This window comes from Lycium ferocissimum, chromosome 2 (assembly GCF_029784015.1).
Source record: "Lycium ferocissimum isolate CSIRO_LF1 chromosome 2, AGI_CSIRO_Lferr_CH_V1, whole genome shotgun sequence".
Classification (NCBI taxonomy): Eukaryota; Viridiplantae; Streptophyta; class Magnoliopsida; order Solanales; family Solanaceae; genus Lycium; species Lycium ferocissimum.
Window position 1 is genome coordinate 36610718 of NC_081343.1, and position 11122 is coordinate 36621839.

Below are 11122 nucleotides of genomic sequence, written 5' to 3' on the forward strand. Positions count from 1 at the left end.
ATCCCTGGTTGTATAAAGTCAAAATCTATTCAATATTCTTAAGTTGACTTTCACATCAAATCGTAAGAAATACAAGATTTCGGCCATTAAATATAAAATCGTTCACCTGGATTTTATTTTCACTTGTCGTCTCCATGTCAAGATTTTATTTTCAAATTGACTATTGTGTTCACCTTTGCCTGCCTCTACTATAAATTGCAGTATTTCCATGCGTTTTGCAACAAGGGAAGAAACTGCTCTTGCTCAATGGGGGAAATGTTATGACACAAAATTGAATTGACAAATTTTAGTTGAAGAGGCCAAAAAAGATCATTTTTTTTTGCGCGGATTGCCCTCCTTTTGGGGTGGTATTTAAATTTTGCCCCTCATATTTGTGGTCTTTAAATTTTGCCCCTTATATTTGTGGTCTTTAAGTTTTGCCCTTCGCCTGGAAAGGTGAGCGAATACCTAAGGTTTTGGGTTCAAACCCCCGCTCAGGCATAAAATAAAAAAATAATTTCGCAAGGCAGGGCTACGGGGAGTGTATGCCGGATCCGATACACTTCTTAAGAAATAACTAAAGTTATCTAACCCCGGATCTTATGCGCATATATGGGGCAGACTTTTGGTTAAGGCATAACTAAAAGTCTGCCCCATAAGGCATAACTTTCCTTAAGGCATAGTTTAGTTATGCCTTATGGGGCAGACTTTTAGTTAAGGTATAACCAAAAGTATGCCCATAAAGCAAGAAGTTTTCCTTAAGGCATAAACTTGGCCTTATAAGGCAAACTTTTAATTATGCCTTAAGGAAAAATTCTGCCTTATGGGGCATACTTTTAGTTATGTCTTATAGGGCACACTTTTAGTTATGTCTTATAGGGCACACTTTTAGTTATGTCTTATAGGGCACACTTTTAGTTAGGGCATAACTAAAAGTTTACCTTTTAATTAAACATAACTAAATGTCTGCCGGCGAGGGCATAGCGAAATTCAAACTCTGTCTTGCGAATTTTTTTAAAATTTTGACTGAGTGAGAGTTGAACCCGAAACCCATGAGTTTTAGCCGAAGGCCAAAATTTAAAGACCACAAATATCAGGGACAAAATTTAAAACCACCCCCAAAGAAGGCCAATTCTGTGAATTGCCCAAAAAAGATTCATCAGTCCAAGTAAAACTCCATTAGGCCCAAAATGAAATAAGTGAAATGGCGTGTATTTGTTTGTGATCTTTATTGTTATAATGGATAAATTTTAGGGATGATGCCTGATAATTTAATTTTTTTTTTTTTTTTTTTTTTTAATGTTGGACAATCGACACTCTAGTATACGAGGACATTATGAACTAGCAATAATAAAATAGTCAAAGGCGTTAAGCATCTACAATGCCCATGTTTTGTGATATGCTCAATCAGAAGTGCTGCATTGAATTATCAAGAGGGGGGGTTCTTTTATTTTAGGGGAGGTGGGGAGGGATTGTGGAAACAAAAGAAAGAAAAGGTTTCTAACGAGGGATAGAAGAGGCTAAGAGCCCGTTTGGATTGGCTTATAAGTTGGCTTATAAATTTTTTTTTTGAGTGTTTGGTAATGTTTGGGTAAATTTAAAGTCATTTTGTCTTAAAATAAGCTCAAAAAAATAATTGGACCCATTTAACTTAGTTTATCTAAAGCGAACATATAAGTGAAAACGACTTATAAGCCAAAAAAAAATAAGTTGGACTACCCCAACTTATTTTTTCGACTTTTATAAGGCAAACAACATTTTAAATATAAAACAATCCAAACGGGCTCTAAGTCCTCTGTGACATGGTTTTAAGCAAACAACCTAAAATGTAGCCATTTTTTTGCACGGAGTGCCTTCTTTTAATTTGGTCTTTTATATTTTGCCCTTCATTTATGTCTTCTTTAATTTTTGCCCTTGCCGCTTTGTTTAATGAAAGTTTTTTGACGAAAATTACCCTTACCCCATTAAAACTCTTTCTATTTCGTCATTTGCTCTTTTCTTTTCTTTTTTTGCTTCTTTCCTCCTCTTTTTTGTGTCTATCTCATCTGTTCTAAAACTTAGGTACGAATTTGGATCTTTTGCTCGTTTCAATATTTGTTTTTATGTTAAATTGTTGTTTGTTGAATTGATATCTTTGTCTTCGTCATTTTTTATATTTAATTGATCCTTTTTTATTTAAAATTATAGTGTTTTGTTATAGTGTCTCTACGATTTTTTCAACTTTAGTTTCGTTCCCCATGTATATATTTTGATTTTTTGAATATCGTATTATGAAAGTCGTAATATATTTTAGCTGATTTTGATATGCGTTTTGGTTTTCTCTTTGTTGAATCTTTGAAGTTTTGCCTGTGAACAACTTTTTATGTTGTTACTGCTGTTTTTGTTTAATAATCTAATTTTTTGAAGAATGTTTTTGTCTGAGGCAACATATGCCGGTCAGAGAGTTTATGATTTTTGAGCGAAGTTATGCTTGGGTTCCGGCATAAAGTTATGCTTGTTCGACATAACTTCATGAATTAAGTTAATTTATGTGTGTCTTGATTTTTTGGTATTGTCTTGTAAATAATTTTGATTTTTATGCAATCTTATGTGTTATTGGTGTTGTTTTGTTAATAATATTTTGTTTTGGTTATGAAAAATGAAAGTTTTCCTCTCACGGCATACTTTGTAATTTTGTAAAGTGAACTTCTGCCCCTCCGTGACTTGTCTAATTCTTAACACTTGTGTATTTTTTTATTTTGCTTATGAAAATGAAAGTTGCCTCTAACGATACTTTGTTCTTTTGTAAAGTGAACTTACTCCCTCCGCATACTTTTCTAGTTCTTAACACTTGCGTAAATTTTTTTTTTTGCTCATAAAAATGAAAGTTTGCCTCTAACAGCATACTTTGTTCTTTTCTAATGTAAACTTCTGCCTCCTCCGGCATACTTGTCTAATTCTTAACACTTGTGTATTTTTTTTTATTTTACTTATGAAAATGAAAGTTGCCTCTAACAAAGATACTTTGTTCTTTTGTAAAGTAAACTTACGCACTCCTCCGCATATTTTTCTAGTTCTTAACACTTGCGTAAATTTTTGTTTTGCTCATAAAAATAAAAGTTTGCCTCTAACGAGATACTTTGTTCTTTTCTAATGTAAACTTCCGTCTCCTCCCGAGATACTTGTCTAATTCTTAACACTTGTGTATTTTTTTTTATTTTACTTATGAAAATGAAAGTTGCCTTTAATAAGATACTTTGTTCTTTTGTAAAGTAAACTTCTCGCTCCTCCGGCATACTTTTCTAGTTCTTAACACTTGCGTAAATTTTTGTTTTGCTCATAAAAATGAAAGTTTGCTCAACAAGATACTTTGTTCTTTTCTAATGTAAACTTCACTCCTCCGCATACTTGTCTAATTCTTAACACTTGTGTATTTTTTTTATTTTACTTATGAAAATGAAAGTTGCCTCTAACAAAGATACTTTGTTCTTTTGTAAAGTAAACTTTTGCCTCCTCCGATACTTGTTCGAACTTTGCTCGATTATTTTTTGTCAACTCAAGTTACTATAATTTCAAGTCTAAGTTATTGAGCATTGTATACTAATCAAATGGAACGTATAAACTAATCAAAATCGAACAAAGCAATAAATTTGATCAATTCTATGTTGTTGAGTAAAATTATGATTCGCAATGTGAATCTCAACTCGCATATCGGTTGTTTAGTTCATAGAAGATGATTTGTTGTTATTTTCAAATATTAACAAATCTAAACTTAATAAAGCATCAAATTAAGTTGAATTACATTCAATTGAAACGCTATATATTATGTATTTTATCTTTTTCGATGTTGTAGCAAAGAAAATCAATGGAGATTTCTCCGGTGAAATGTTGGAACGATGGAACGATTGAAAGGTTTGTTGTTGAAATGATGGATAGGTTTAATTGGATGTTTGGGGTTAAATTACGTACTTTTAGATTTTTATATGTTATGGATAGGGGTAGTAGAGTCTTTTTCTTATTATCTTTTAGCTTAAAAGGGCAAATATTAAAGACCACGCATTACGGGGGCAAAAATTAAAGACCAGCGAATTTGAAGGGCATTCGCGCCAATTGCCCAAATGTAGCAATGAGTAATAGTTGCAGGGCCAAATAATCTGGGCCATCTCACTCAAAAATTTTAGAGCTTAGCGGAATTTGTTTCTGTAGCATTTCAGAGATTTGGCAGAATGCAAAATCTTTTACCTTCGGGACTTCATTATGCTGGATGCAGACAGAAAACTTATGGAATAAAGATTCAGGTGGGCACCTATGGCATGTCAGGAAGCATCATTCATACAAGTTAAACTATCTTGAAGAAACTAAACAGGATGCGGAAAACAAAAACATCAGAGAGACAACGGGGGGCCGGGGGGGGGGGGGGAGGAAGGGATACGACCACCCAGGCTGATTCAGAGATCAAATCAGCTGGAGTAAACAAAATAGAATATACGAACAAGAGGGGAGAGGCAAAGCGGGGGAGGGTAAGCAAATTTAATTACATTGATCATGTAACAATATTCAGCAATATATTTCGTTTACTATAATATGAAACATGATTAAGGATAGTACATTAGTAGATTAGCAAATATGTACATGTAGCTTCCATTTCTTTCAATTGTGTGCGAGTCCTTGGCCACTAGAGAGAACCCATACTCGACTTCGGCCTGTATTCACATTACCAAACACTGGATGAACAACCACTTTGCCTCTAAATGAATGAGATAAAGGGAAGATTGGCCACCATCAGGGCATTCTCCAATCAGCTGAGCATGGTTGGATGCCCAGTCTGTAGCATCCTCCTGATCACATCCATCCCAAAAGCAGAATCTGATGAACTAAAGAAGGTAACACAAAACTTAGCTGGTAAGGTGATACATGTTAAATATTTTAAAAATAGAGCTACATATTGGTATAGATGTAAGTCAAGTAGTACTTTGTACTAGTTTGTTCCAGAAAGCTATCCTCTAGCTTCCAGAATTACAATGACCTCCCTATAAAGGGCTTCAGCAAAAACATGTACTTATTCACTACCATGAACTTTCTGACAAATATGTTACTTCAATTTATCTTACACAATATTCAACTTATTTTTTTATTGTCATCCTAACCTTTTCGTTTTTCCCCTAAAAAGTGGAACTTAAACTCAAGATCTTACGACCTCGTCTATTTGAGGAGTCATTACCAATAACTTGATGTCATTGTCAATCTTATCATGGTAGTAACTTATGGAAGGAGGAGCTTAACACACACCATAGTTTCATCAGCTAAACAAGATATCTTGTGCGGCGACATAAAGTAAGGTATAGTGTAACTTATCCTCTATATATGTACCTACATGTCGAAATATAACCACGACACTCAAACTATTGAGTCAAACCAGAATTCTAGGGCACTCAGATTGGTTCTCAATTGTAATTAGTCGTCCATTTCCGAACTACTTTTCCTCAAACAACTTTGGCCAGAGGAAATAGTTTGACTCCGTAGGAACACCCAGAACTTCGACCAGAGGAAATAGTTTATTGACCAGCCTTTAGAAGCAGAAGGAACAAAATTCAGTAGAAGGAAGAAACTGATCTAAGTAGTAGACCCACAGTTGAGTGTACGTCTTTTGCACAAGGCAATTACTCGGCAAGTGCTATAGCCAAAACTTCGGGTAGAGGAAATAGTTCATTAACCAGCCACTAGAAACAGAAGGAAGAAAACTGAAGTAGAAGGAAGAAACTGTTCCAAGTACTAGACCCACGGCTGAGCATGCAGCAACTGTTATAGCTAACTAAAGTTGAGGCTCAAAATCCACATATATCCTACAACAAACTTAACCTTTCATTAGCAGTTAAGCTTTAGCCAAAATAGCACATTAACCAATTTTTTTGAGTCAAAAAAAAAAAAAAAAAAAAAAATTGGTTAATGTGCTATTTTGGCTAAAGCTTAACTGCTAATGAAAGCTTAACTTAACCTTTCATTAGCAGTTAAGCATTAGCCAAAATAGCACATTAACCAATTCAACACACTAAAGTGGCACATGTAAGTGCATTACTTGTACAGATGAGCATACATGAGAAAAAAATACCACAAGTATATAAGGAACATTATTAGCCCAAATAGTCAGTCAAGTCATCATACCCAGAAATAAGTGCCTACTCAGTAAACTGCAACAACATCAATTTAAGCTAGAAGTATGAGAAAAGGAAAACCCAGACTAACATAGGATTGCAGACTATAACTAGTTATCATAAGCCGATTCCACTCTCGCTTTTATGCACACAAGGAGAACATCTGTACTGAAGCTATAATTCTTTTTTTCCCTAGAGTGATTCCTTAGGTCAATTAACCCCACAGATGTGAAGATTTTGAAGATATATCTCATGTAAAGGAGATATATCTCATGTAAAGGCCTTAGTATATTTTCTTTCAAAAAGAAAAAGGATATTCATATAAGCTGATAACCTATTTACAATGGAAACAACAACAACAACAACAACAACAACAAGAAGCCCAGTAGAATCCCACCATGTGGGATCTGGGGAGGGTAGAGTGTACGCAGACCTAACCCCCACCTTGAAAGGTAGGGCGGCTGTTTCCGAAAGACCCTCGGCTCAAGAGAGAAAACAAGAGGAAAACAAGGCAAAAGGTCAGATAGGGCCAAGCATATCAAAAGCAATATGAAAACGAGGAATAACAAAAGCGAGGAAGTCATGGTAGAAAGGAGCATTAACTACCATAGATAAATAAGATAATCAAAGTACAAAGGCCCAACAAATATAAGCAGAAATCAAATGGCAATAAACGAATGAGCAAACCTACAACTACTATGGTGAAAGGATAAGCAACCTAGCCTTCTATCCTAATCTGAGTCCTCCACAACCTCCTATCTAAGGTCATGTCCTCGGTAAGCTGAAACTATTTACAATGGCAAAAAGTTGAAAACAAAAAATAAATACCAAATTGCTCCTACCAAAGCAGATTATAAGCCCTGTTTGGCCAAGCTTCTGGAGAGCCAAGTGTGTGTGTGTTTTTTTATTTTTATAATTAAGTGTTTATTTTAGATAGTTGGGATGTTTGGCCAAGCTTTTAGGAAGAAAGAAAAAACAAGTGCTTTTGACTTTTGAGTAGTAGCAGAAGCTTTTTTTTTTTTTTTTTTTTTTAGAAGCTAAAAGAAGTAATCAAGCAACTTCTCCCCCAAAATCACTTTTGGAACCTTGTCCAAGCATAAATTGTTGCTCCAACATTGGCAATTGCTTTTCAAATTGATTAGCCAAACACAAACTCCTAGTCTCCAAACATACTTTTTCAAAAAGCACTCCCGAAAAAAAGCACTTTTCAAAATACACAGATTTTAGAAGCTTGGCCAAACAGGTTATATAACTTCTATAACCTTCTCTCATCCAGGAAGAAACTCAAGGAAATCAAATGCATTTCAGAATTCCAATCAATATAAATCAGAAAATTAAAGCAAAAGCAGCAAATCAATAATGATAGTTTGAAGTTAACAATAGCAAACCACTTGTATAGCGATCTATGATGAGTAACAGAACTTAATTACATGTTCACAACTTAGAGAAAGGGGAAATTACCTTGAGATAGTGATCTCATAGGGAAATGTGACACACTCGCGATTTGGTATCGCAGGAATATGGTCTTTTTTCTCATTTACAAATTTTATTATCTGAAACATAACTTCACGAAGAGATGATTCTAACACTGTGCGTCGAGCACTGCCCTCCTCAGATGCACTCTCTGCAAAAAAACAAAAAAAAAGGTTATACCACCTTTACAGAACTGATAAATGAACAAGTAGTATATGGAAAAAATGTTTTTCAAGAAAAAAAAGATTGGTACCTCCTGGGTCAACTACTTTTGAGAGATGAGACTTGCCAGAATGACCCTTTGGATGATGAGCCACATTCAAATTTATGTACCAGTATTCCCAGTAGAAACGTTCAACTTTGCTCGCGAACCATGAGGGCTGTTTGTTTTTTACTTCACAGAAGGATAGGCAAATCTGCATATTATTTCCATCCAGTTACAGAAATATGTATGTAACAGAAAGTTCCTTTACATATTTAGACCAGTACTGATTTCACTACTGATTAAAATTCCACAAGATACTTACGCAACTAGTCAAAAGGTTACATGCAACAATATCCTGAGAAAAATGCAACATACAATAGAAGAACTAAACAGTATGAAATAAGAAACCACCATAAATCACAAGAAATTCTCCTGATCAAAGAGCATATTTAAGAAAAAGAAATGGCTAACAAAATATGTAAACATTGAACAGAATTATAAAGTATGAAAGTGAACGGCCATTAGCCAAAACAGTGATCATCACCAACAGAAACAAAATACAACCACTAACCTGATTTTTCCTGTTAGGGTGCTTCTCGACCCTATCAATGAATTGGTTAATCTTCTCTTCAATTTTCTTTTCAACCTCTACATCACCACACTGCGTCTACATAATGAAAGAACAATAAACCAAAATTATACCATAAAAAACAAATCTCAACAACTTATACTGATCAAAAAATAAATATAAGCAACTTATTGCCACCACCATAAAAGACCCCTGAAAAATAGGGAAAGGAAAAACCACATGGTATATCACAGCATTACGCCAACCTCTCCTCTATACTGACATAATTTAAAGGACCTCGCCTTTGGTTCTAAGTTATACAGCGATTCCCTCAAGTTCAATGTGTCATTGTAAACGTCTTTCACTAATAGCAGATCGTTTGACCACTTATTCACATTCTCTAAAAAATTAAAACGTATATTAGCTTCTAACAAAAGGTCATAGCTGTCATCCACTCCCTTATCAAAGTTCATAATGTCGTATCCACATCTCATGTCTCGTCTTTGAATAATCAAGAGTCCTCCTGCCACAATGCCTTTTTCCATTTTTGTTTTCACACACCACACTAATTAAAAATGAAAAAAAGAGAATGATGAAAAATTGATAAATCCTAATACTATAAAATTTTATTACTTACATATGTAATGTCAAAAAGTTCCAAATCAACATCCTTCGGCCGCAACAGGCCTAATGCTCTGTGGAACATAATTGTGTGTAAAATACCTGCAATTCACCTCAACTGTTTAGGTTACAGCTAAACGTGTATCCAAACTACAGCCAAAATTGTTAGCAACCCTGAGCTTGCAAATCTTTGAATGATGAAATCTAGGAGGAACCGACGTCAAAATAGTAAACAAACAAAAGCACAAAAGGAGGAATGTCAAAACAACAACTGATAGGATTTCCAGAAAACATCGCACTTTAGAACACATGAACAATGTGACATGTAAACAAGTTGTTCGGTTATTCATCAACATAAGCAAATACCTCTAGACTGAAGTATGTATCTTGTACAATCAAAGTCTTATCTAAATCAACTTCTGGTATCTGATTTTCATGCCTTAGTCCATTTTAGTCCTCAGGACTTCCTCTATAGTATTTCAGCTCTTACTAGGTGGTATTTGGAAACTAAATATGTAGATATCTACTGTTCATGATTTTCTACCATCCAATACTTCCATATCAAAAAGAAAAATAACATCATCAACAGGAACAAATTCCAAATTGTCTTTCTAGAGAGGAATCAGTTACTCCCTCCATTTCAATTTGTTTGTCTTACTTTTCCTTTTTGCTCCGTTTCCAAAAGAATGTCACTTTCCTTTTTGGCAAATCTTTAATTTCAACTTTCCACATGGCATGTTTAAGACCACAAGATTAAAGGGCATTTGGGTACATTTTACATATCTTTAATTTAAGACCACAAGATTCAAAAGTTCTTAAACTCGGTGTCAAGTCAAAACCAGACAAACAAATTGAAACGGAGGGCGTACTCAAATCTAGATCATTGAATAAGCCTAGGATCATTCACAAAACTTAGTCAAATATAAGCTATGAGTTGAAAGTAAATCAAAGTTCAGCCATCAAAACGCCCTAATTGCATATGTATTAGAACAGAGACAAATCTAAGGAACAAAACTTACATCGGAGAACTTCTCGTATCTCAAAGTGCTCCACATCCTTGAGCAAAAAGCGAAATATTAAAAGGAATTCATAGCTCATATATTTGCATACAAGTCAAAATTAACAGAAACTTACAAGTTCTTTTAGCTGACAAACTTCACAATTCATGATTGACGATTGATAGAGGAGATGAAAGAAGTAGTAATAAACCCTAATTACAGTAAAGTTTTGAGTTTCGCTTGTAAACGTAGTGAACCAGGAATTAGATGAAATCGATTGTGGTTACTTCGGATTAGGATTTAAGTAGTGTTTCATTTTTGGACTTGTTCCGGATTTAATTAAATCAATATATTATACTTAGTGAGCAGCAAAATATCTTTTTGGCAAATAACTATGTTTCGGAAATTAAGTACTGTAATTTGTATTGTTATGTTGAGTAATCGAAAAGCCAGAAACAACTTTTCACTGTCTTAACAAAAACGGGACTAAGTAGTACTTATAGGGATGTAAATGGTACAGTTCGGTGGTTATTTTATAAAATCTATATCATATTAATTTTTTAATTATTTCATTTTATAGAATTAAAATTAGATTTTCCGAAAGCATTCCATCATCTCGAATTTTTTTCAGTATCAGTACAGTTCAGTTAATTTTCGATTCTTTTTTTAACATAACATCATGTCATAGTCACCAGTAAAAGTTAAAGACACAATATCATGCGTACTTCTATAAGACTTTGGCAAAAATTCTAGACATTTTTACTTTTTAAAAGGTGATGAATCAAGAAAACATGAAAAACGACAAGAATAAAGATTGATCTCACTATTTTACGGTAGTGTAAACAATGTTAAGCAAAGACAAAAAGTATAATTTATATCGCACGAGGGGACAATAATCAATCAAATGGGACTCCCGAACTGAGACTACTAGGATTCTATACCCCACAGGCCCACATCTAGGAGTTAAGCAGGAACGCAATGGTCAAGTATGTTTTCCAGTGGATTTACTTTTGTTTCCTCTTGCTTCATATATATTGCAATCGTTAATCTAAAAGTTACTACAACGTCATGTTGTTTTATTTCTAAGTTATCATACATAAACTTACTTTCATCACATGAGCTCAACACATGTAAGTTAAAGTGTTGG

The 11122-nt window shown here is 34.2% G+C and overlaps 1 protein-coding gene across 1 annotated transcript; it reads right to left on the reverse strand.

The window, feature by feature from the left end:
- Positions 1 to 4479: 4479 nt before the first annotated feature.
- Positions 4480 to 10414, reverse strand: LOC132035940 (autophagy-related protein 101-like). The gene is given in 8 exon segments (XM_059426123.1): positions 4480 to 4773; positions 4775 to 4832; positions 7572 to 7734; positions 7837 to 7999; positions 8360 to 8455; positions 8994 to 9079; positions 9997 to 10033; positions 10112 to 10414. Coding segments are annotated over 8 exon segments (669 nt in total). The 5' UTR covers positions 10145 to 10414; the 3' UTR covers positions 4480 to 4740.
- Between the last annotated feature and the right edge of the window lie 708 nt (positions 10415 to 11122).